A 27,755-nucleotide genomic window follows, 5' to 3' on the forward strand; every position below is an offset into this window, starting at 1 on the left:
GATGAAGTGAATTATACATAAGATTTTTGAAATTGACAACTTTTTTTTGAATAAGACGAGCGGTCAAATTTGTGAGAAAAAGTCAACGGCGACAAGTATTTTGATACGGAGGGAGTATGATTTTGTGGGAGTATATATCTATTCTTCAATTATAATAAATCATTAATTTGCAGATATTTGGTCTTAGGTACTAGCTCCGTTCCAAAATAAATATTTTTTTAGAGTTTAAATTTTATTTCAAAATAAATATCTTTTTCGCAACTCTTTATCTCTCTCCATTCATCCTCACTTTTTGTGCAGTCTCTATCTCATCAGTCATCAGAAGACTGATGAACTGATGCGTGATGGTGCAATCAACGAAAGGCGCGGCAAAATGGCGTTCTAAGCACGGCCATTGACTGGTCACGCGTCAACACCCGTTGACTGACTTGTGGGCCGGCACCAACGCAGTCGCCCTTGCCCCCACCTCAACCTTTTTCTCTCTCTCCCTGATTCATCGACCGAACTATTATCCACTAGGCACGCTCGCTCCGAACATTCTAGCACATCGACGTGTATGACCCGGCCTACAACCAATCATACCGCTCCACGTGTCCGCTGCCGAAGTCCCCCACGAGATCCCAGCCCTTGCAGGACGCAGATCTGGCCATCAGACGGCAGAGGCCACCCCTGGCTCGCGCTCCACGTCAAGTCCGCTGCGTCGCCCAGTGACAGCCCGACACGTGGAGTTACTCCAATCGGCACCGTCCGTTCGTCCACATGGCGAGATCCGCAAGCGTGGTCCGGGCGCTCGGGTCCCTGGGTGCGGGCCGTTTAAAGGGCGCTTCCGGCTCCGGGCTCGAGCGCGACGAACAACTCATCACTGGATTCGCAGAGTGGAAGCGGCGGCGAAGCAGGGGCACGATGCGCAAGTGGGCGCTCTCCTCCGCGCTCCTCCTCCTCCTCCTCACCACTCTCCCCGATCCAGGCAAGTCCCTGCCACTGGAAGCCTTTGTTTTCCTTTCTCCAGTTTTTTTTTTGTTTTATTTGATTTTGCGCCACTACGGTGAATTTACGTAGCCACCTGTCGAATCCGGTAGTTTACCCTTCAATTCGCCTCACTTACTGATTTTGCTTCTAGATGTTCGGTGTCAGTCGCTTGCAAAACCCCTGGATCCCGATGTGATGCGCTACTATTGTGCCGCAATTTTCTCCCCGGAACATTGCGATCTGTTGAAGCAGAGGTTAAGATGCGTTGTATGATAGAAACGTGGTTCCAGTAACTTGCTAGATCTTAGTTTCGCGTTACGGCGTGGTGAGCTCGTGGCACCTCCGATCTAATGTTAATAGCAGTCTCTGTTTTGATTTTGAGATTGCTGGCCTTCTTAGCTCTTAGATCCGTCATTTGTACCGGCAAGGTTCTGTGCTTACGTAGGTTATCCCATCTGGGGTTTCGATAGGGTTTATACTATCACTTGATCCATTTGTATTTGTACCAACCAGACAGCCCGTGCTTGTTTTGGGTACATCCACTGCTTACTGTGACCGATGTAGAGTCCTCTAATACCATTCTTAGTAAATTTTGAGGGCGCGCTGCGCATGTCTCTATCATACTATTGTTGGTAAATTGCAAGGATGCTGTAGTGTAGTGTATAGTCTCTCTGGTTCCAATGTTTGTTCGGTGCTTGATGCCTATCAATTCTTCTATTTTTATCATCGTCTGACCCTTCCTATGCTGCAGCTAAGAAGCTGCAAGTGAATGCTGAGGAGAGCGGTGATGACCTAGCCAATCCACCAAAGGTAGAGGAGAAGCTTGGTGCTGTTCCTCATGGCCTGTCCACCGACTCTGAGGTTGCCCAGAGGTACGCCGGATCATCCGATCAATGCTGGTAGTCACCACATCGCATTTTGTTGATCTTTGTATGAATAAGATGAGTTAACATGTGCAGGGAAGCCGAGTCAATCTCGAGGAAGACCCTCAGGAGCTCAGCGGAGAAGTTTGAATTCCAAGCTGAGGTGTCCAGACTTATGGACATCATCATCAACTCGCTCTACAGCAACAAGGACATCTTCTTGAGGGAGCTCATCTCCAATGCCTCTGATGTATGTATAACATTTAACACCTGTTTAGTCTACATTTTTCGTTGCTTTCATCTAACTGTGATCTTGTTCATGTTTGTAGGCCTTGGATAAGATTAGGTTCCTGTCCCTTACCGATAAGGAGGTTCTGGGTGAAGGTGACACTGCTAAGCTTGAAATCCAGGTACAGTGTGCTACAACTTTGAAGGTCCATTTTGGTTTGCATCCTATCTCGATCTAGAATTGATCTTGAAGGCATCTGATCTGTGCGCATGTAGATTAAGTTGGATAAAGAGAAGAAGATCCTCTCCATTCGGGATAGGGGTATTGGTATGACCAAGGAAGACCTGATCAAGAACCTCGGAACCATTGCAAAATCTGGGACCTCTGGTACTGCTATTTCATCTTTCATACTGATTGCATCACTAAGTTTTGATAAATAAACTTCGATTGCACTCTCAAATAATGTGAATTGGTTTCCTAGAAAAATATTGTTAATTGCTTCCAACTTTTGCAGCTTTTGTGGAAAAGATGCAGTCTGGAGGTGACCTCAATCTGATTGGACAGTTTGGTGTTGGTTTCTATTCTGTGTACTTGGTTGCTGACTATGTCGAAGTGATCAGCAAGCACAATGATGACAAACAGTAAGATGTGTCTTTGTATATTGTTTTTGGTTCATCTCTTCATTATATTTGCAGTCAGCTTAATGTTGCTGTGATTTTGTACTTTTAGGTACGTGTGGGAATCCAAAGCTGATGGAGCATTTGCTATCTCTGAGGATACATGGAATGAGCCCCTTGGACGTGGAACTGAGATAAGACTGCATCTGCGAGATGAAGCAAAGGAGTACCTGGAAGAGGATAAGCTCAAGGTATTACCATCTTACTGTCATTTATCAGGACATAATAATTGGCTTCTGCTTCGAATATACAAAGTGCACGTGGGTGTTATCTGCATTTCAACTTGGAAGTCCAATAGTGTAGTATGAATGAATGAAGCATCTTTTATTGGACTTGATACAAATAACGTAAGAAGCTCGATGTGGTACTTCAGATGCTGATTCTTATTTATCAGTCTCTCATATACTTCACTGTGTCATTCATCTGTATTCACCAGAAAATTTTCATGTTACTGTGCGAGGGTGTTACATACTTATTTTTCCGGTTCACATAAGATGAAAACATCTGTTATAAACGTTATACAACAAGTATTTCTGTTATTAGTACATCTCATATTACCGTCGTTAACTTAAACTTAAATACTCTGTTTTGCAGGATTTGGTGAAGAAGTACTCTGAGTTCATCAATTTCCCCATTTATTTGTGGACAACCAAGGAGGTTGATGTTGAAGTGCCAGCTGATGAGGAGGAATCAAGTGAAGAAGAGGAATCCAGTAAGTCAATGTTGTTGTTTTTTTGGATGATGGACATGTTGTGAATGCTGAGTGCTAACACAAGTGCTCTGTATGATTGTATCAGCCCCGGAAGCTAAGGAGGATGAAGACACAGAAGAAGATGAAGAGAAAAAACCCAAGACAAAGACAATTAAGGAGACTACTTCTGAATGGGAGCTTCTGAATGATGTGAAGGCTGTATGGCTCCGTAGCCCCAAGGAGGTCACTGATGAAGAATACTCAAAGTTTTACCATTCACTAGCTAAGGTAAAGAGACTGTAGTAATGGATTTATTGCACAAAAATGAAATCTTGAAGGTAGTTTTATATGTGCATCTTGTCTTGTTGGAGAAATGTTGTGTAATTTGTCAATTACATTGCAGGACTTTGGTGATGAGAAGCCTATGTCCTGGAGCCACTTCACTGCTGAAGGAGATGTTGAGTTCAAAGCTTTGCTCTTTGTTCCCCCGAAGGCTCCACATGATCTCTACGAGAGTTACTACAACAACAACAAGTCAAACCTCAAGCTGTATGTTAGAAGAGTTTTTATCTCTGATGAATTTGATGACCTTCTTCCGAAGTATCTCAACTTTTTGAAGGTACCGTATTGCTATTTTAAGAATGCCTACTATTTGATTCATTGACATGGCAGACAAATCTTAGTGTTATTCTCCCTAGGGTATTGTTGACTCAGACACACTGCCCCTGAATGTGTCTCGAGAAATGCTTCAACAACATAGCAGTCTGAAGACCATCAAGAAGAAGCTGATCCGCAAAGCTCTTGACATGATTAGGAAGATTGCTGAAGAGGATCCTGATGAGTACAGCAACAAAGATAAGACAGGTAATGAAAGGTTTTCTATAAATGTTAAGCCACACAATCTATATTTTTATGATGATTGTCTATATTAAAAAAAAATCTTCTGTAATCAGATGAAGAAAAGAGTGAAATGGCGGAGAAGAAGGGCCAGTATGCCAAGTTCTGGAACGAGTTTGGCAAATCAATCAAGCTGGGTATCATTGAGGATGCGACTAACAGGAACAGACTTGCTAAGCTTCTTAGATTTGAAAGGTACGTCTGAATAGGTTATTCAAAAAAAAATACAACTTAAGTAACATGTGCATTGGCCCATTCAAAAGCTGATCTTTTCGTTTTTGGTTCCAGTACCAAGTCGGATGGCAAGCTTGCATCTCTTGACGAGTACATTTCAAGGATGAAGCCAGGACAGAAAGACATCTTTTACATCACCGGAAGCAGCAAAGAACAGCTGGAGAAGTCTCCGTTCTTGGAGAGGCTAACCAAGAAGAACTACGAGGTGTGTTTCAGATTGGGTGTCTCTCTGGGATCTGTAATCCTGGATATGAATTAACACTGCAAATTGTGCTTGTTGGCAGGTCATCTTCTTCACTGACCCTGTGGACGAGTACCTGATGCAATACCTGATGGACTACGAGGACAAGAAGTTCCAGAACGTGTCCAAGGAGGGTCTGAAGCTGGGCAAGGACTCGAAGCTCAAGGACCTCAAGGAGTCGTTCAAGGAGCTGACAGACTGGTGGAAGAAGGCCCTGGAGAGCGAGAACGTGGACTCGGTGAAGATCAGCAACCGGCTGCACGACACCCCCTGCGTTGTTGTCACCTCCAAGTACGGGTGGAGCGCCAACATGGAGAAGATCATGCAGGCGCAGACCCTCTCGGACTCGAGCAAGCAGGCCTACATGCGTGGCAAGCGGGTGCTCGAGATCAACCCCAGGCACCCCATCATCAAGGAGCTCCGTGACAAGGTGGCCCAGGACAACGAGGTACATCTCCTTCCTTTTGCTTGCTTTGCTTCCAAGGACTTAGGCTCTGCTCTTCACCGGATGCAACCACCCATGGGCATTCGATTGATTGACGTGTGTTCTCGGTTGATGAACAACAGAGCGAGGGGTTGAAGCAGACGGCTCGGCTGGTGTACCAGACGGCTCTGATGGAGAGCGGGTTCAACCTGCCCGACCCCAAGGAGTTCGCGTCTAGCATCTACAGGTCGGTGCAGAAGAGCCTGGACCTGAGCCCCGACGCCACCGTCGAGGAGGAAGACGAGGCGGAGGAGCAGCCGGATTCCGAGGAGAAGTCCTCCAAAGATGAGGCCGAGCCGTCGTACGACAAGGACGAGCTGTAGATGTCTCCCTCTTTTACGGACTGTACTGTTTTAATGTAGCCGCTGCCTCCGTTTAGGTGAGGAAGAAGGGGAACTCACAACTCACTGTCTGTCTAGGAATGTCGTGATGGATTCGAGGGACGTCCATTTTCCAAATGCGAAAATGCATCATGATACGGGATTTTTGCCTGTCTTTGTACCTATACAAACTTTAGTTCCATCAATCAAATTTAGCGGTTGCCTATCTTTGGTCCCTCTATATACACATCCATCCATGTGTTGAGTTCTGGCTTCTGTGCCTGTCCTGATATCTACATCTCCTAGTGCCCGGAACAGAGCTTGATCTACTGAACAGTAACACTAGAACTCTAGAAATAATCCGAATCCAAGATGTTGGCATGATCAAATCAGCTCAAATGTACACCGCAGTTCTGAGTGACTAAATGTACAGCTGTTTTAATTTCTCTTGCCGGAATTGCTTAAAAAAAACAAGAAAAACTCCTGCCGTATGGGGAAAAAGGGTGTTGCCTCTTTTCAGAGTGCGCTAGGGTCTAAGCTAAGCGACACATAAACATTCTGCTTGAGATCACCAGCAGCGCACGCTAAGCGACACATAAACATTCTGCTTGAGATCGCCAGCAGCGCACGGATATCGCCGTCGCCGAGACGACGACCATCACGAGGGCAACGGCCACGTTCCTGCTCGTCATCAACCTTTCGGCACCTCCTGAGAACGCCATTGTCGGGTTGGAGGGTGGCAGGCCTGCTGCCTCGGGATTCTCGCCGGATTTTAGGCTGCATCGCAATGATCATAAACATTAGCTCGTGAGCTAACATGCTGTACGTACATGTCAGGCTTGGCACGATTGTTATATCTCTCTCCGAGACAGATAAAAGAAATGCATCAGCATCATGACGGTATGATACTATACTAGTGACTTGGAGTAATTGCTTTTCATTTTAACAGATGTGGCGCCCTAATGATTGGACTGAAAACTACTACTAGTACTAACAAGTTGCGTCGCACCAACCAATCAGATGAACTCAGTGAAATCACGAGATGATCAGATTGGACTACTGGTGCCCCCAGGCGGCCGTCACCGTTGTCCATTGTCGACTGAAACACCCAAACAAACAAGTTGCAGGCCCGAGACAGCGATTTGACTTTGCATGATTTGGGGATATCATTTTAAATTCGATCGTATTTTGTCATGACGACCTGGACAGGTGAGGTGTGGCTTTCTTGTGTCCGGGAGCGAACGACGAACAGACGAGGCCAACCTGTCCACATGCACGTCCGCAACGAGCGATCGAGATGCCAAATGGACACATGAACAGATGGAACGTGCCCAGCCCGTGCAAACAGGGAAGAAATTGGGCATGCACGGACGCGTGGATATGATACCTGGACGGGCAGGCGCGGCCCAGGATTTGAGATTTGGGTATTCGAAATTTTCAAAGGACAAAAAAGATGAAACTATGTTAAGGAAAAAGATGGCCTGAAACTGCATGTGCTTATGTCTATGCAAGTTACTGGATGAGACTTGATTTGATGAAATCCAGTGGTTACCTTGGAGAAGTAATGCGAGGCAGCAGCAGCAGCAGCAGAGAAGGGGCAAATCGAGAGGTTTTTGCACGCAAAGCATGCCTTGCCCTGAATATATCTACATTCACTGATTGCGCATACTTGTAAAATGATGGAAATTAGTGTTTCTTGTTCGGTTTGCCGTCGAAGACGAGAATGTAGATATATTCAGACTTTGACACGGAGAGTAATGATCAAACAACTAATAATGGATTTGACGCGAGATAAACAAACAATGCATCCGGGCCGAAATTGGGACGAGATTTACCATGGATTTGGGGCAAGATTTCCTTGGGGGTTTGGGACATTTGTGCTGGTGCTACCGCCAAATCCGGGCCAAAATTGAACTCCTTGTTGTGCCGTGAACGGTGGCAGAGAAGCTTGTGACGGCGGCACCGGTTGCGCGGGAATGGCAGATGCGAGCGCAGGAAGGGGAAGGGAGGGCGTCGGCGTGGGATGGAATCGTGGAGGCGCAGCTGATCCAGTAGAGGACACAGGAGAGTCTCAGTGCGCATTTCGTACTGGTGTCGTAGAGATGACACTAGTTTTTTCTCTTTCCTAATCTACTGCCATGTCATCTATTGTGCCACCCTATTAAATGTAGATGACACCTCTATAACACTTGCACTAATACTGGCTTAAGCACCACGGTACACAATCAGGAATCTATTTCAGAGTGAGCTAACCAAGGTTAGAGGCAGTAAGGATCCTCTGAAGTCGCGCGCGAAGGACGTGGGCGTCCGGGGAAAGCAGGCATCATGATTTGGGCGGGGACGCATGGGCATGTGCCCTACTGATTGGCTCCGCAACATGCTTAGGCAAACAAATCGAGAGGGTTTTTGCACGCAAAGCATGCCTTGCCCTGTTGCTTTTCTACAAAGGCCCCATACACTCCCCAGTCTTTATGTGATAATTTGCATGTACCCACAGCTGATCTTCTCAAAGAAATTTACAATAATTGCTAGGGAACCTGCATCGCACGCTAAAATAAGAGTTGCAAAAGAGTTATGCACCCCCAAAATAAATAAAGGTGAAATATTGCAGGTAATTCCAAGTCCAGAGATAGGGAGTTTGGGTGTCCGTACCTTGCGCTTATTACGGCCGATCAGCGTCATGCAAGTACATACATGCGAGCCCTCTGTTGCAATGAAGGCCACCAGGAGAATTAGTTGGGAATCCTGCAGAACAGCAAGTGCATTTTCCAAGACCCTCTACGAAGCGTGCGGCAGATACAGCACTAGATACAGCAATACAACTAATACAAGTGCGCGCAACCATTTATAGTACATATTGCCGATCATTTCTTTCCTTGACGAAATCCAAAATCAACAATATCAGTTAATGTACATTACTAGAGCCAAATCTTCAACCGTACCCCACTAACATTCACATGGCAAATCATATTTTACACCAAACACAACTATGGGTTAGGCAAAAATGGGAAAAAAAATCTAGAGAGGGCATACAATTCTAGCACCCGTTGCACAGTTTGTGCAATGTGTCACGGCAATTACTGACTTTGATAGGCTAAGGATTACATCTTTTGTTTACATCCCCCACAAATTCTAGACGAATCTGCGAACACAGTATCTTATAAGCTAAACCAAAGCCTAAAAATTTTTAGAGAGGCAAGAAGGTAACATGGTTAGAAGAAATCAGCATCCCACAGCAAGCAACACCATCTATGTGTACCAGTGCTATATTTCAGCATCAGATCATTTGAACACTTCCTTCAATGGAGTGTTTGGGACACGGATGAATTTTCCAACAAAAGCCAACGGCCAACTGCATGAATAAGGGAATAGTTAACTATAAGCAAGGTACAGTCATTTATCTATAGGAAGAACCATCACAAATCAATTCCCAACTATCTTCATTCAAGCTGCTAACAGCTTAACAATCGAATTTAGAAATAAAAAATTATAACAATACCAATAATTTCATGAATTTCGAACAAATTCCATCCCGAAACCTTGGATCAACCAAGTCATCAATGAACAAAATTAGACTACAGTGGGAAAGATAAAACTCCCTCCCCTCCCTTTCTCAAGCTATTGCCAACCTCATCTCCCCTCCATTGAATACTCTCCAGCAAGCTGGAGCGGCTCTTTCATCTCCTCTCATTGCTACCTCCCCCCCCCCCCCCCCGGTCTGACACCCAACTCAAGCACAAAGGAAATCAAAGCTAAGTACACCAGAGCTATGTGCACAGATTAGTTCCTCGCAAGCTACCATCACCTGCAACAAGGAGTTGCTGCAGCTCCCAACATCACCCCCCTGGGCCATGTCCTCACTATGGCCTAGTGTCCACTTCAGTGCCTGAAGTGATGAGGAAGATGGAGATGAATGAGTTTGGTTTTTTAGCAAAGCATGGTTCTGTTCATCCACAATGCTTCCATTGGCTATATGGCCTGTGCTTTCATATATGTAATGTGTTTTCATGATTTTGTTGAACTATGAATATATCTATATGTTATTAAGCTTCAATTTATTGTTTGTACCAACGTTGCATCATGTTGACCTGTTTGGTAGCAATAGTGTATTGACTCTGCTTAGTTTGTAGGCCTGTTTATATTAAATAAAGGATTATTTGCAAGTTATAATTCTTTCATACCTCATCGGCTATATAGCCGATAGACTGCTATCTTATAATATCCTGTTGTTTTTCTCAATGCACACCACAGCAAGCGGGCTGGAAACAACTAACGTTGAAGGACAGTGGCTCCAACATCCATACCTGCTTCTCAATATTATCATCACTCCCAGCTGCGGTCCCATGGAGCAGGATCCATTGTATCTTTTTTGTCATATTCCCGCAATACCTCGCTAAACCTACAATTCAGATTAAAAAAGAAGAATCAGATTTATTGGTTTCTTAGACTGAAGTTCTCAGTGCTAGTTTTGACACTCACCGTCGCCATAGTTCTGGTTGCATTTTAGGGCTCGTTAGTAACAATTCGAGAATCATAGAAAGTTGTTCTTCCAAATAATGGGAATACAGTAGATCTAATTCAGAATGCAACTCGAATGGTTCTTCCAATTCCTCCACCCCTTGTTGGCTGCCTTCATCCTTCATGCAAGTATTTGTAGTTTGTTCCTCCTTCACCTCTCGTTTGCTTCCTTCAGCCTTCATGTAAGTATTTGTAGTTTGAAAATCAGACAAACAAAATGTTGAAAACAGAAGAAACAAAAAAAATGTCTTTAACCTTGGGCTTTCCATGTTCATTGATTTGCCGAGGAAAAATTGACAGACTATACAGATTTCCATGATATTGTCCATACTTCTTGTCAGTAGCATGACTCTCACCCCCCTCATCTCCCTTATCCCCAAGAAACTTGTCAGGAAGGTACATTAACACCTTTTTGAGGAGTGGATGTCCCTTTTGGAAAATATGCTGTCTCTAGTCTTGTCCTTCAGGAGTGTACCCCAATACAGATAGTAGGTTCCATCGCACACCTTCAGGCGCAAAACGATGGATCTTATGAAGGTTGTAAACAGACCAGCTCTGCTCAATGGGGGCTTCAAGGCTTGTGTAGTTAATGCACAGTCCCAGAACAAGCTTGGATCCTCGAACGAGTCATGTCTTCTTAACAAACTGATCAACTGCGTGAAAAAAGCTATTAGACCAACTTTATCAATCCTAAATCTCTGAAGGATATCAGAAATGTAAGTTTCAAAATCCTTTGACATTGTAGCATTAGTGCATTTTCCACAAAACGGTGCACAAATTGCAGCACGACCATTTAAGAGAAATATAGAACTTAATCCAAAAGCTCTATCATACGAATGACCTCTAGAATGAGCATCAATTATATCACTCAGAACATCTGTTGGGAACCGAGGTGGCCCTAATACCCACTAAGCTGAGGACCTACACCTAAAACACACACTAACTCACTCTAGGGTCAGTTAGCCTTTTCAATTTCTAGCTAGTTAGTGTATAAGGTTCTTTCGATGGCAGAGCTGCCTTCTCACTTCCGGGTGGCAGAGCCCACCAACAGATGAAGCTGGCTTCTGGGAGGCAGAGCCTTCCTACGATGAAGCCCAGACCCTTTGTGATCCTAGGTGGTAGATCCAACCTGCGATAGATCACAACTTATACACTAAGTACTTAGAAACCAGGAGACTAACACTTACAAAACACTTGCTTTATTACAACACAATAGTATTACACAAGACACTCTTTAGTGGCTACCTAGCACTCACCCTTTCTCCTAGCACTACCACCTCACTTCTACCATACTCATGGATGGATGGCATGGCAAAATCATAGCCCTTGATCTAAATTCTACAGTCTTCCATGAAAATATCTAGTCCTAGAAATATCTTTGATTTATTTAATTTAGATATTCTAGAGAACTCTATGGAAAATATCTTATCCTTGAATTGTGGAGAAGAGTGTAGAAGTTTGACTTGCTTCCTTCAACACTCCCCCTCAAGGCAAACTTCTATCCAAAGTAGTCCTGCAGACCATGCCGAGTGCTTCTCGAAATTTTTCAAATTTTACCTTATTGAGACTCTTCGTGAGAATATCGACAGTCTGCTCATCTGTCTTTGTAGGCACCATCTCAATTTCTCCCTTAAGGACCTTTTCTCTTATGTAGTGATAGTGAACTTCTATGTGTTTGGTCCTTGCATGGAAGATAGGATTTTCTGCAAGCCGAATGGAAGATAGATTATCATAGAAAATCATTACTTAATATTCTGTTGGCTGGTGAAGATCCTCCATCAACTACTTAAGCCAAGTGCTTTCTTGCGCTGCCATTGCTGCTGATCGATACTCTGCTTCGGTACTAGATAATGCCACAGTTGGTTGTCTCTTGTTTGTCTCTTACTGCACCATGATATAGCTCCGGATCCAAGACTAAAGAAGTATCCCGTAGTTGATCGTCGTGTGCCACAATCTCCAGCATAGTCGGCATCACATTATCCCATCACCTGGCAATCATTTATCTTCTTGTATAGAATACCAAAATTGATGGTGCCATTAACATACCTAAGGATATGCCTGACTGCATCAAGGTGTGGCTTCTTTAGATTGCTCATGTATCGACTGACCACTCCAACTGGATAGGAAATATCTGGCCGAGTCAAGGTAAGATAGATAAGGCTCCGACCAGTTGTCGATACATAATCACATCCTCCAAGTCCTTCCCTTCATCTTCTTGTAGCCTCACATTGGGATCCATAGGAGTAGACATGGGCTTACAGTCAATCATCCCGTATCTTTGTAGAAGATCCTTGGCATATTTCTATTGACTCAGAAATAGCCCTTCTTTTGTGCGCTCCACCTCAAGTCCAAGGAAATGTTTTAACTCTTCAAGCTCCTTCATTTGAAATCGTACTGAGAAATTTTCTCTTGTCCTTTGTATTTCCTCGGACAAATCTCCAGTTATTATCAAGTCATCAACGTAGACTAGAACTATTACTATTCTACTTTCTTTTTCCTTGACAAATAAGCTAGAATCTGACAGAGCGACTTTGAAACTACTTTGTACGAGAAACTCACCGATCTTCCCATACCATGCTCGTGGGGCTTGCTTCAAGCCATAAAGTGTCTTCTTTAGTTTGCAAACATACTCGGGGTGAATCTCGCTCTCAAAGCCCCTTGGTTTCTCCATGTAGATATCCTTATCAAGCTCGCCATGTAAAAAAAACATTTTTGACATCCATCTGCCACAACTTCCAAGACTTGCAAGCAGCCAACGCGAGCAAGACTTGAACAGTTGTGATTTTTGCCACTGGGCTAAATGTTTCCTTATAATCCAGCCCACACTGTTGAGAGAAACCCCGAGCCACAAGTCGAGCCTTATACCTTTCAACTGAGCCATCTGGACGAGTCTTTATTTTGTAGACCCATTTGCAAGATATAGCCTTTACTTCATTTGGCCTTGGCACTAAATCCCATGTTTGATTATCATTTAGTGCCTTAATTTCTTCCTCCATCGCCTTACGCCACTAAGGACCTTTTGATGCTTCTTCATATGAAGATGGCTCAACAAGTATAGGCTCATCAACAAAGGCAGCATTTGCATACCTTGGATTAGGTTTGATCTTCCTTGTTGTCCTCCGTAGTTCTTGAATAGGCTCCTCAAGCTCTATTTGTGGCAATTGAGGGTCCTCCAGTGTCATATGATGTACACCGATCTTTCATGGGCTCTTGGCTTTCACTGATGAACCCTCTTTATTTTCACTTGGAGTTTGTGCCTCCTCCTCGTCTTCTATAATTTCTTCTAGAACCTCCTCCAATCCTTTAGAATTAGGTAACTCAACCTTTTTAGATGACCACCAAGCAGAAGCTTCATCAAACACCACATTTCTTGAGGTGTGGCACTTTCCTGTGGTTGGATTGCAGCATCTCCACCCTTTTCATGCATCATCATATCCGACAAAGATGCACCGAATTGCCTTCTTCTCAAACTTGTTCCTTAGCTGATCAGGCACAAACACATAGCAGACACAACCAAATATTTTGAGATGGCTTACCATTGGCTTCACCTTCCATAGCAACTCATGAGGAGATTTGAATCCTAGCTTTGGTTGAGGTAGCCTATTAATGATATAGGCTACCGTCCTCATACACTCAGCCCAAAATTTTCCAGGCACATTCTTGGCATGGAGCATACTTCGGCAAGTTTCAGCAAGGTGACGATTCTTGCGCTCTGCTAATCCATTCTGCTGTGGAGTATTTGGGCATGTCAATTGCCTTCTTGTCTTGTGCTCTTGAAGATAGATAGTGAACTCATTTGACAGATACTCTCTTCCACTATCAGTGCGGAGGCATAGAATTTTCATGTTGAGTTCACCTTCTACCTTAAACATTGTAGGAATGACCATAGACTCGGCAATAGTAAAAGTGCACCATAAGCTTAAGATGCGGCAATAGCAAATAAAATATTATTTTCTCTCCCTTCTTGTCGCATCCAACTCATGGCACGCACGAAGGGTGGTAGATTCTGTGGAGTTTTTTACACCCATGGGGCCCACATTGTTGTACATTCTAACCATAAGCATTGTGGAGATTGTTTTAACTATTGCTATTTTTCATGAGCATACCCCTAAAGTTCTACACATTGGCCTTGCCCTAAGAGCTTGAAGATGAGAGATGACAGAAGTGAGGTGGCGCTTGTGCATGAGAGCACACGTGAAGGAAGTGATTAGGGATATCTTAGAGAGAAGATTATATCCTGATGGAAGGACGAATTAACAAAAGATGTGGTAGGCTGGAAAAGAATATTTTTAGATGAAAAGGACAAGAGCTCAAGAAGGTTTTTGCAAAGTTTTAAAATTTGTTTTTAATTAATGAGTGATTTATTAGGGTGCAGTTTACGGATGTTACATAATCCCTAATTTTTCTTACTTATTTTCTATTGATTGATAGTCTTTTCATGTTAACTACTCGTTGAATTGATTTATTTACAGGTGAAGAGGAACCCATACCCTCATGAGGAGTGTCACAGCACTAGGAGGGTAGGTGCATGTGTAGGGGTGACACAGTTTTGGGTGTGTGACCAAGTGATTGATTGGCTAAAGGAATATGGAAATTTGGGACCCACAGAGCTGAGAAAGAAGCTGAAGGAAATTCACAAAGTTGATGTGACCTACAGGAAGGTTTACCTAGGTAAATAATTTGCAATGGATAAAATTTATGGTCCTTGGGGCAAAAGTTTTGACAATCTTTATAGATTTAAGGCTCAGATAGAGGAAAACAGTCCTGGGTCCTTTGTTGTGATTGATCACCACACCATCGATAAGAAGATAAGGTTTAACAGGCTCTTTTTTGCTATGAAACCTTGTGTTGATGGCTTCCTACGAGGTTGTAGGCCATATTTTGCTGTAGATAGTACATTTTTGAATGGAAGTTTCAGGAGTCAGTTGTGCATAGCTTGTGTAGTCGATGGGCATAACTAGATGTACCCAGTAGCTATTGGTGTCATTGACTCGAAAACAAATGAAAATTGGGTGTGGTTCATGCAGAGGTTGAAGGAAGTTATAGGCACCCCAGTTGGTCTAAAATTTAGCACTGATTGTGGGCAGGCCGTAATGCATGGGGTTAGTGAGGTATTTCCAGAAGCTGAACATAGAGAGTGTATGTACCACCTAGTTCAAAATTTTAAGAAGAGGTACAATGGTGATATTTTTGATGAAAATCTGTGGCAGTCTGCCTATTCTTGGAGCCCTTACATGTTTGAGAAACATTATCAAGCAATGGCTACATACAATCCAGAGGCTATGAAATATCTTCAGGAAACTCACAAGAAGTTGTGGACCAGAAGTCAGTTCTCCACATTATCAAAGGTGGATCATATTACCAAGAACTTGGCTGAGGCATTCAATAACTGAGTAAGCATTCAATAACTTTCTTTGCAGTGATAATTTTTTTCCCTCCTAGTACATAACCACATATTGCTATATGTCAGACCCGGGGCAGCGGGACTGCTTATAGGCATAGAATGTTCTAGAGTAAGGGATAGCTCATGGATGTACCTTACCTCTTTTGTAACTACTCGGATAAGCGTAGAACTAGCTGCAGTACAAAGGAAACTACCCGATCGTGTTGTAGTAGGACTCCAACTGTACTCGGCTAGGAATTTCCATATAATCCTGTCCACCCGGATATATAAGGGCGGGCAGGGATCCCCTCAAAACAATCATCAACATCTAAGGCAATACAAACCACACAGTATGTAGGGTATTACACAAACTTGCGGCCCGAACCTGTCTAAATCTTTGTGTTCTTTGTACCATCGAGTTCTAGAGCAGTAGATCCCTACCTACAAACCCTACTGCTAAGGGTATCCCTGAGCAGGCTTGGCGGTAAACACCGACAGCTGGCGCGCCAGGTAGGGGATTCGGCGAGTTCACCAACAAATTTGATGGCCGGATCAAGCGACGCCAATGACATGCCGGAAGGCACAACCCTCGTTTTCGGTTCTTGGGCATACACGGCTAACGGAATGGGAGGCTTCTCCAGCCACCTTGTCACGCCTAACTCGCCTAAATCAAAAACCCGCTCCCAACTCGCCGACATCCGCGAGTCCGCGGATCTCGACGAGAAAAGAGTTCCACCCGAACTCGACTCGGACAACCCAGGAAACGTGACAACTCAAAACCGAACTCTTGGTTTGGTCGAGTTTGACACAAATTCTGACTCCGAAAAGCCTCACTTTTCCAAAACTCTTGGAAAATACCTGGCTCATCTCAAGACGATCAAACGCCATAAGATCAAAAACTCAGAACTACTCGCTGGAGTAGATCAAGTTTCACGGTCAATCAAGGGTTGCATCAAACTTGCAGAAACTGCTCTCGGCCCATCTACGTCGTGGAAGATCCCCAAAGCGTTAAACCCACCACAGAAAAGGACAGGCGATATGCTCTTTGGGATCGATCGGGTGAGTTCGAAGCTTGCCGACTGCATTAAGATGGCTGAAAGCACTCTGCAAAACAAAAAGCAGAAAGCGGGAGGAGGAATCTGCGGGGGAGCTGGTAAGACAAACCCCCAGCTTATTCGGAGGGGACCGTCTATCTCCAGGATACCTCAGAGCCCTTCACCGAAACCTGCTCACACTCGGACTATGAAACCAGTCGAGTCCAAATTCGATCAGGACTTTGATCGCTTCATGAACAGTCTCGAGAACTTTGAACCGTTCGACGATCTCGAAGAATGGTCAGACAACATCGAGCTGTTCATGGATGCTATGGCCAGCCCACCCAAACACGCCGATGCTCTTTGGGAACTACCCAAGCTTAAAAAGGGAAAAGCCAAGGCTCCAGAACAATCCAGCGACTCGATCTATGACAAACCCTGGATTAAGGAGCCTGAGGGACTAACTCCTACTTAATCATGGCTACACTGGATGAACGAGAACGCCCTCCGTGTAGAGATGGGCATCCCACTTCTCGCTCATCCAAAATATACATACTCTAAAATCGGTGGGTTAACCGACTCCGAATCCGAGTACTCTTGCGATCCGGGGGAACAGCTGGACGACCTAATCCAGTATAGTAAACAAGTCGAGTCCAACTCGGCTGAACCTCAAGTCCGATCAGGACTCCCTTCCTAACTTAATTATATATGCAACACCGCAAGGACGGACAGTGCACCTCAGGAAGGCACAAGATCCTAACGCTTCTGCCTCACAGCTGGCGGACCTGCCCTACCAACAGAGCACTCCTTTAGACCCATCTTCAAGCAAACAAGACCAAAAAGTTCAAGACCTCTGCCGTGAAATCCTCATGGTTCGCATCTCTGAAGAACCTGAGGGCGATCCCACGGAGCATCTCAATCTTGATGACTACAATTCCGAAGATCGACGAGTACCTTTCCGACAACATGGAAACTACTCCCCCCACAATCACTGAAGCTCAAGCTGCTACCAGGGAGGATCTACCTGCTCCTCGCCCTCCTCTAGCGGTGACTGTCACCGTCCAACTGGACGGGCAGCATCCATCAGAAGACCTCTACAAATGTCGTCGCCAGTTCAACCAGAAGAGGGCGTTCAGGCGTCAGCGCCTCGCTAACACCCTACAAGAACAACAAGGCGACAACTATGACTACTCCAACTGCGACCTCCGCAGTGTGATCAACGTTGGGCGCGATGCGCACAACATCATCATCTCAAGGAGAAAGGAACGGGAGGAAGTCGAAGCATACAACCCTTCTTCCAACTACCGCATCCCGCCAAAGGCTTCCGCATCCATCAGCACCCGTCCTCAGGGTAAACCACGCACCCAACATCAAGGTGAATCGTCTCAGAGTGGAAACAGGATCAACAAAGTACTGCTACGCAAGTACTTTATCCACCCAAAGAGCTCTCACACAATCTTCCAGTGTGACTCACTCCGCAAGGCCCTTGGAGCACCTCTTCTGAAGGAGACCCTACCAATAATCTAGTCGACCTCTGCATCGACTAGTTCCACCTCGAATTTAGTCAACCATCATATCGACTAAGTTCTTTCGTCGAATAAAGTTTTATTCAGTCATGTAAACCATTGCTCACGTCCAACAAGCAAGGGGTAGGTCTTAATAGTCAGAGTCTGTCACTTTACAGTTATCGTAATTTCGACAAATCCAAATAAAGTTGATTTCTCATATATCGACTACTTGGCTCTCGCTCACACAACCAATACCCCATCTCGAAAATCCTTGCTCAGCTTTAGAGCAGCTATCGAGTAGTTTTTGTGGTTCATACTCGAGTGTTTTTTGGGCATTTACGTCTTGGGCAACCCGACGGGGTTCGTACATAACAGTTCTGTCCTAAAAGACACTCTAGTCCTCCGGAAGGACAACCTACTTGTCCTACTCGAGTAGGTCTTGGATACTCTTTCGGCACCTTCATCTTGGGCAACCCGACGGGGTTTATACCTAACAGGCTTGCCCTAAGAGTTACTCCAGTCCTTGGTGAAAACGACACCTTACTCGCCTTACTCGAGTAAGTTTTGTATATCCCTTCGACATTTACGTCTTGGGCAACCCGACGGGGTTCGTACCTAACAGTTCTGTCTTATGGATTACTCTAGTCCTTGGTTAAAAGAACACCTTACTCGCCCTGCTCGAGTAAGTTTTTGATATCCCTTCGACATTTACGTCTTGGGCAACCCGACGGGGTTCGTACCTAACAGTTCTGTCTTACGAATTACTCCAGTCCTTGGTTAAAGGACACCCTACTCGCTGGCTTGAGTAGGTCTTGGATACTCTTTCGTCACCTTCATCTTGGACAATCCGACGGGGTTAGTACCTAACAGACTTGCCTTAGAGTTACTCCAGTCCTCAAGTAGGACACCTTACTCGCCCTGCTCGAGTAAGTTTAGGATATTTTTAGAATATTCATGTCTTGGTTAACTCGACGGAGTTCAATCCTAACAGTCCTATTCTAGAAATCAATCCAATCTATTAGTAGGACATACTACTCGATACGATCGTGTAGTTTGGATATTCTCACAAACAGTTGCATACTATCTGGGTAACCAAACAAGGTCTATCCTAACTGGTCAACTACGTAAATCCTTCAAGGAGTACATATGAGTTCTTGATACTCTAAAATAAGTCGACACAAGTTTCCCGCTTGCTTAGTTTACTATGGGAATCTTCGATACAAAATCTTTTTGCCTCGAGTACTTGATGGGTACTACTCGCTTGCTTGAGATACAAAAAGAACTCCTGTTCTCCCTTAGTACCCTGAGTAGTTGTCGAGAGCTGCCTGTCTTCTTATCTATCAAGAAACTTATTATACCTCCTAAAATACTCAATAAGAGTTCTCCCCCCGATTGGACAACAAAGTCCATATTAGCCGCATGCTAATTGAAAATTTTCCTCCAAAAAGGAAATTTATTCTAAGCTACGGCTTCTTTCATCTTCTAGTGCTATTCCCACTTGGTTAATCCCGAGGGATTCAATCCTAACCGGTCAGCACTATGGTTTCAGAACCATACAAACTCGATTATATTCGAGAAAATCTTGCCACCCAAGGCACCTACGGATACAATTCCTTGTATCTGCTTTTATGACTGAGTGGGCCCGATGCTGCCTACACTCAGGACCCACGAGTACAACCACTCGACACAACAAAGGATTCCACAATCCTACCACCAAGTACTTAACACTACACAAATATCCAACATTTGTTCAAAGTACTTCTGACTCACACGCCAACTCAATTACAAGAAAAGTTTAAGGAGACTCTGCCCTGCTTAAGGTTTCTACAATCTGATCAGCCACTCCGGAAGTTTTCGCCAAATACTAACGGAACTAATCATCAGAACAGCTAGCCTTGGCTCCTTGTCCAAGAGCGTCCAGACGAGTAGTTGGCTAATAAGATTTCACCAGCCCAAGTACGTGACCTACGTACAGGCGGGTGATGTGGGAGATAAACCTCTCGAAGGCTCCAGGCACCTTGTGAAGCCTCACAACCAGTGTTAGCGGCTCACCTCCATCCTTTTGTGGGATATCGATGGCCTCCGTCACCTCCTGGGCAGCATCTCTGACCTCTTTCAGCTCCACGAGCTCCTGCTGCATCGAGTCTCGAGACTCTGATAAAGTCTTGAGTTGTTGCAGCATTGATGCTGCTTCTCGGTCAGAGTCCTCCTTAATCTTCTTAAGCTTCTCTATCTCATCTGCGTTTCGGTACATAAGAATCTTTAAATCCAGTACCAAGCTTTCCTGAATCTCTAAAAATTTGGCACAAGTTGTGTACTCGATAGAAAGAAAATCTTATAAACACTAAGCAGATCTACTAGTCGAGTGCATATCAAATGCTAAAGACTAACCTTTTTTAGATTTTAAAAGCTTCTTCAGCTTTCCCTCAAGAAAAGTCTTCTCAGACGAGAACGTTTTAACCCTCTCCTTGAGAGCATTTAGCTCTGTCTCATCTTGGGACTGGACACCCTTCTGTCCCAATGCTTCCTGAAAAATCAAAAAGATCAGTATACCACTCGATCTACTACAAAAAGTACTCGAGTATTCGACTACTTCCAGCAGCTTGAAAGCATGCTCCACCTTGTCTCGCGGCAAGTCACTTCCTGACGTGATTTGGGAAGTACTTGCCACAACCACAGCCCTCTTGGGCACTTCTTCAATTCTTCCTACAGTATTCCCTGTGACTTGGGAATCTAAAGAAAGAACATGCTACTTAATCACACTAAGGGCAAATAAAAGGATAACTTTCCTACAAGGCACTACAAGCTTACCTGCAGGGGTCTCTGCAGGCTGTTTATCATCACCTCCCTCAGGAAGCTTCTCGCCTTCTCCTCCTTCTGGAAGCTTGCTGCTTCCGTCACCTTCTGGGATTTCATCATTGCCCCTCTCCAAGTTCGGCAATGGAGAATCCAGAAGCATAGCATTGGCCATCGCCTCCGCATCGCGAGCACTCATCTCAGGAGTATTTGGGGGCTTTTTCAGCCCCGACTGGGAAGCTGAGTGGCTCTCAGCCTCCACATCTCCATCAATGACCGCATCTCTGCAAAAACAAAGTAGTTACAAACTACTAGATTCAAAACAGATCCTACACATACAAGTTCTAAAGAACTTACGCAGGAGCTCTTATTAGGGTAAACCCCTTAATGCCAAATTTACGGGCAGGCTTTGTGATCACGGCCAGCTTACCTGCATCGACGGTCTTATCCACATTGGAACTACTCGCTGAAGGAGTAGCTCCGATCCCACTTGATGGGTCCACTGTGGTGGAGGGGACAGTCTGTCCCACCGCAGTATCATCCCCAGATGATGATATCCGCGGCATTTTAGCCGCCGGACTTTGAAAAAGTATAGCACAATTAGCAAATCGATATCAAAAGTACTCTATTCTAAAGACAACCAGCTACTTACCTATCGGTAGTAGTTTGGGAGCAACCGCGATGCTTCCTTGCCGCAGTTTGAGTACTCCTAGGCTGCACAGATTGGGTATCGATGCTTGGAGTAGGGCGGAGATCCCTATCACTCCTCCCTTCAGCTTCCTCCTCATCTGCATAATCAAAATTATACACAAGTATTGTTCGTATGAAACTTCATATGGACATATTTATACTTGATTAACAGATTGAGAAATTCGGAAGAACAAAAGGGTGAATAAATGCCTGGTAGTGAAGGACTACTTTTAAAGTGCTCCACGTCCTCCTACAGAAACCAAAATCCTATCAGGGTCACACTAAGGTAAAGTACTCGATTTCTACGCATCGACTACTTTTATCAAGTACCTGCTTCGGAGGATTCACAACAGAAAATGCACTAGGAACAACTGGTATCTTCTTTACATTCCTTAGCAGTCATTGTACTCGACTGAATGCTATATCATCCGAGATCTCTTCCTTCGAGTATCTTAACGGATCAGTTATTCCTTGGTACTGAAACCCAAGCGATTCCCGAGCCTGCAATGGCTGGATTCTTCACTTCATCCAGTCAAACATGACTGCTTCCCCAGTCAACATATTCTGTCTCAGAACGGCAATTCGTTCGAGAAGTTGGGGGATCTGACTCTCATCGACAGGTTTTTTATTCCATTCAGGCCACTGAATTGGAGGTCCTGGAGTAATTGGTGGAAAGTTTCCTAACCGGTTCTCGACATAGAACCACTTGGGTTTCCACTCGATCACCTTATTACTAAGACTATATGAGATATATTCTCTATGTTTCCCTTGCCTAAGTTGGAGACCTGCACCTCCTACTACATCTAAGACGTAGGAGTCGGGTTGAGGCTTCAAATGGAAAAAGAATCGGAAAAGCTCAAAATGGGGCTCGATGCCCAGGAAAGCTTCGCACAAATGCACAAAGATAGAAATATGAACAAAGGAATTGTGGGTCGGATGATGTAACATAAGAGCCCAAAAAAGAAAGAAGAGTAAGGAAACCCCAATCCTCGTTCCAAGTACGAAGTAAAAGCAACAATTTCTCCCGTATTTTCATACAGATGATCTGAACCCAAGGCAGGACGCCATTGGATAACAGATCTGGGAACTAAAAGACCCTGCGACACCAGAGATTCCAAGTCAGCTTGGGAACACTTACTTGTGTTCCACTCTTCATCGCGGGTTGGCTCCGAAGCCGCACCCTTCCCCTTGGTTGCCTTCTTGGGTGCTATCCGGAAATCCACAGATCGCTTCACGCGCATAAACTGGCGGAAACCCTAAGAGGAGGATGGGGAATGACAAGGAGCAAGAATTTTTTGGATCTAGGAGCTTGAGAGCGAAAAATAGATCTGAGAACAGTAAAAGTGAATGGCAGCCGGTGGGGTAAAAACCTAAGTTACCGTTTCATTTTATAATAGTGGTGACAGCATGGTAAAACACCCAACAGGCCAACAGTTAGTTGCTAATCACGGAAAAAGGGGATTTGAAAGAGACATTCCTTTTTCTGAGATTACATTCTGGAAAAAGAAAACACTCACATCCCTAGTCAACTACTCGACTCTTCTTTCCTTAGCTGGGATTACATTCCAAAACAAGGAAAAGTACTCGACATAGTACAACTACTCGATATTACAATTTGAGTACTTTTTTAACTTTACAAACGACTCGGGTCTGCACGCACACTTCTTGGCTTACTAAGAAGCCTATTGCAGCTAGATCGGCCTGAGGCCGTGACAAAGTACAAACTTGTTATTCCCATCAAGGGAATAATGATACTCGTATTCTGGGAGAAAAGTTTCAAGAGTATGGAGGCAGATTACAGTAATCACCTCGCAAGTCCTCTTGTAGCATCTTCTGGAGAAACTTCTCCTTCTCCCAGAATACGTTGTGGTAAGATTAAGCTTCCCCGTCAGAGATGTCAGTTCTTAGGCACCCAGAAACAGGCAACCCCAAGGATGACACAACAAGACTCAACCCAGTGACCCCAAATCTGCCTCATTGGATGATGCAAGGACATGATGTCCAAAATGGATCCGATGAGAGCATTGGGGGGATGCAGGATGAGGTAGCAGGGACTTTTCTTGTCACTCGCAAGTTTTCTTCTAGCATCTTTTGCTGGAACGAACTATACAAATCTCAGGAGGGCGAGAGCAAGAGCACCAAGGATAAGCCATGGCTGCTACACTTTGGTGCTTCTGGCAAAGGTCTCTTCCCTGCCTTTTATAGCCACAAAGGGGCTTACTGAGAAGACCCCATGAATCAACAGTGCACGTTTCACGGACGCATTCATGGCAGCATTCATGGACGCAGTCAAAGATGTAATAATACAGATTCTCCAAACAGTAACGTCCCACGTGAGCACTGAATAAAGAACCGTACATCCCGGGTTTTATTCCTGAAGTTATTTTGGGTGCAATCAGTGTGGCGGATCCAATTGTATCATTTTTTGGGATTTTACCCGAAAAAGAGGTCTTTTCGGATTCTGGATCTGATGAATCCTACAAATAATCTGAAGGATAAAATCTGATGCCACGACTTAAATCCTTAATTCCAAATCTACGTTCAGGGGCTACTCGCAGGAAAAGGGATTTTGATTTAAGGCTCGGGGGCTGCTAGATATAGGCATCAGAGATTTATTTTTCAAATTTTTTTGGAAAATAAAAGAGACTGAAGTGACCCTCAGCCTGATTATGCGATTCAACCTAAGGCTCGGGGGCTACTCCATATGGAGCGCGAGTACTTCGCGTACCATATATGATCAAGATTTTGGGGCTTGAGCACCTCACAGCCTCGAAGCAAACGGAAGTACTTGAAGGACTACTCGACATATCTGAAGAAAGGACCAGAAGCAAACTAGAAGGATGTTCTGATCACTTGAAGTACTCGAAGACGCCCAAATAAGTACTCGACGCCTGCAGAACTCGGCTACGAAGAGCTCGGGGGCTTGTCAGACCCGGGGCAGCGGGACTGCTTATAGGCATAGAATGTTCTAGAGTAAGGGATAGCTCATGGATGTATCTTACCTCTTTTGTAACTACTCGGATAGGCGTAGAACTAGCTGCAGTTCAAATGAAACTACCCGATTGTGTTGTAGTAGGGCTCCAACCATACTCGGCTAGGACTTTTCATGTAACCCTGTCCCCCCGAATATATAAGGGCGGCAGGGATCCCCTCAAAACAATCATCAACATCTAAGACAATACAAACCACACAGGACGTAGGGTATTGCGCAAACTCGCAGCCCGAACCTGTCTAAATCTTTGTGTTTCTTGTACCATCGAGTTCTAGAGCAGTCGATCTCTACCTACAAAACCTACTGCTAAGGGTATCCCTGAGCAGGCTTGGCGGTAAACACCGACACTATATTCGCAGGTAAAGGATAAGAAAGGCAAGAATCTGGATGATCTGATGGATACCATTAGACATATGATCTTGATTAAATGGAATCAGAGGAAAAGGATTGCCCACAAATTTGAAGGCAAGATTTTGCCCCATATAGTCCAAAATTTGAGGGAAAATAGTTACAACCTTGACATTGAAGTGATCACAAGCTCACCTGATAGTATTGGAGAAATTTGTGCTAAGGAGCGTTCTGCCTCTACCTACAGGTTCGTAGTCAACTTACTTGAGAGGATATGCACCTGCAGGGCTTGGCAAGGGTCAGGAATACCCTGCAAACATGCTATTACCTACATCACATCAATTTCTGATGCCCACCTAGAAGACTATGTAAATGAGTACTACTCTGTTGAGAAATTCAAAGTTGCATATCAAAGTTCTATCCCTAGTATTCCTGACGAGTCCTGCTGACCCAGAGCCACACATGGTTTCTTCATGCATCCTCCATTGCTTAAGTCAACTGCTGGAGGAAGGAGAAAGAACAGAATGAAATCAGCTTTGGAGGGAGGTAGTAGCAGCAAGAGATCAGGTACTGAGGAAGGTAATGGCAAGAGGAGACATAAGTGCGCAATATGCCTCGAGTTAGGGCACCACTGGTACAAATGTAAGAAAGGGAATCCAGAAGATATAGCTGCAATGGAGGCTAAGAGGTAACCTTCATAGACATTAGTTCACTTTATTTCTGTTTTAGTTCACTTTACTCCACCTGTATATCAAATAAAATTTTATTTCAAGGGTCCGACAGGTGTGAGCACCGGCCAGGCGCGACCGCAGCGCTGGACGGCGGAGGGCGGACGTGGAGGGCAACGGCGGAGGGCGGGGGTGCGGCGGCGGCCGGCCGTGGCGCGGTCGGGCGCGCGGCTCGGGTCTGACTGGCAGGTCCCACACGAATAGGGGCCTCATTTGCAGGTCCGACTAGAGTTGAGGCTCATTTTAGGCTCTCATTTCTTGCTGGTCGGCTTCTAAAATCTAATGTAGGCTTTATTTTCCAGACCTGGCTGGAGATGCTCTAAGATTTTATTTTCTGGATGCCTTCCGTCGTCCACAGCATATGAACTGCATCGCGGTCGCCCAATACATGAGTGTTGCTGTCTCTGCTCAACGATCGTCGCAGTTGCTACCTGCGCCGTGCGTCACGCTCACGTTTGCACTCGTCATCTGGTCGTAAATGCGTGCGGGTACAGTACAACCTTGATTGAATGATGAATGTGCGGGTCGGGCCAACAAAACAGCCGGTCCAGCAGATTATTACGGCAACAAGGCTATCAGGACACGTGTTCTTAGTGTTAACATACGTGACGACGAGACGAGTAGTGTGTGGATTAGAAATGAGCTCGTCGACGCCGCGTCGTTGAACACGGCTTGTGCATGCCCATGCCCTTCTTTGCTCTGCACACCCCCGAGTCACGCGTCTCACGTGCCAGGAGGCAGGAGGATGCTCAAAGACCAACTGCCACGTCGTCTCCTCGTCGCACTCGGCCACTCGCTGGTAGCACCCGCTGTTTGGGCCTGCCGCGTGATTGAGCAAGCAGGAACCAAGTGGAATCTGATCGAGTCACGGAAGTGGGTGGTGGCCCAGCAAGTCAGCTGCGCCCGTTGTTGGGCCGCGCGATTGAACTGTATGGTGGGCCACTCGTGGTGGCGGGGTCGTGTGGATGTAGAAATAGGCTTTAACGTGGCCCACAACGTACAACGCAATCTCTCTCGACCTTTCTCCCCCTTTCTACAGTACACGAGAGCGGCGGCGGAAAGGCGATTCCGTTCTCGGCGTTGATTCCGCTGGCTCCTCCTCGCCTCCGGTGGCCCCTTCGGCGCTGGAGGTGGAGAGGAGCTGCGGGATCCATCGCCGATGTACATATTCCTTCCTAGTGTATGGTGCTTGGGCCTAGGCGGCGTGCGGAAGGTGGAGGCGGCGCTGTCGCTACGGAATAAGATTCGCCGGTCCTTCCTCTACCTCGTTGTCCTGCGTTCCGGCAGCAACGATGGGCTGGGCGGCTGTCTTCTCGCCGGAGCTTCGGATCTCGGCGGGTTAGGGTTACCCGTGCCGGCGAATCGGCATGTGATTTTCTTCCGGGGCGGCGTCTCGGGCGGGCGACGGTGTGGACGTGCGGAGGTCTCCTTCGGCATCTACGACGGCTTCCCCGACTTCGCCGGTGGTGTCGGCTTCGGTAAGATGTACGAGTTCGCTTGTTCTGGAGATTTGCTTTCTCTGGAACGGTTCGAGCTCGACTTTTGTCCCTCCCTCTTCTTCTTCGTCGATGGGGGGAGGTATGTCTACCAACTCGAGTTGCCGGGTTGGGTCTCGTGTCCTTGTCTTGGTGGATCAGTCCCCCTTCAGGGTTCTTCGTCGTCCGGCGGATTGGAGCTTCAGGCGGTTCTTGAGGCGTCAGGTTCCTCAACATCCGACGATGTGTTGGCCTTTGGTCATCTTCAATAGCCGGATCGTTCAACGATAATAATGCATGTCGTCTTCGATGTGCGGCTTAAGACGGCAACTACAAACTTTGATACTTCGCCGGGGAGGAGGCCGGACTCAGGTTGCGGATTCTGGTCGCCAGTGGCGAGGAAGACCGGGAGATGGTTACAAGGACTAGTTTGTAATTCTTGTTTCTATCGAGTGTGTCTTTGTAATATGGGCTGTAATCACCAAGTTTATTAATGAAATTTCAACCCGGTTTCTCAAAAAAAAAAACTCCATCCATTTCATCATCACAATTCACAGGACGAACAACGCAACATGTTGGAGTGTTGCAGTTCATCCAAAAAAAACCCATTTTTCTTTCCCGTGGATTGCGGGGGACTCATCCCGTTCCCATCCGTGACCACAGCCGTCAACGTTATAG

At 45.4% G+C, this 27,755-nt stretch overlaps 1 protein-coding gene across 1 annotated transcript; it reads left to right on the forward strand.

The window, feature by feature from the left end:
- The first annotated feature begins 744 nt into the window (after nucleotides 1-744).
- Nucleotides 745-5,846, forward strand: LOC120688213 (endoplasmin homolog). Its single transcript, XM_039970406.1, has 15 exons — nucleotides 745-967; nucleotides 1,721-1,841; nucleotides 1,929-2,082; nucleotides 2,162-2,242; nucleotides 2,337-2,448; nucleotides 2,576-2,702; nucleotides 2,791-2,929; nucleotides 3,333-3,450; nucleotides 3,536-3,717; nucleotides 3,833-4,048; nucleotides 4,128-4,293; nucleotides 4,383-4,521; nucleotides 4,615-4,765; nucleotides 4,845-5,249; nucleotides 5,369-5,846. Exons 1-15 carry the CDS (start codon nucleotides 760-762, stop codon nucleotides 5,606-5,608), a joined length of 2,559 nt encoding a protein of 852 aa, XP_039826340.1. The 5' UTR covers nucleotides 745-759; the 3' UTR covers nucleotides 5,609-5,846.
- The last annotated feature ends 21,909 nt before the right edge of the window (nucleotides 5,847-27,755 follow it).

Source organism: Panicum virgatum, chromosome 9N, assembly GCF_016808335.1.
Source record: "Panicum virgatum strain AP13 chromosome 9N, P.virgatum_v5, whole genome shotgun sequence".
Lineage (NCBI taxonomy): Eukaryota > Viridiplantae > Streptophyta > Magnoliopsida > Poales > Poaceae > Panicum > Panicum virgatum.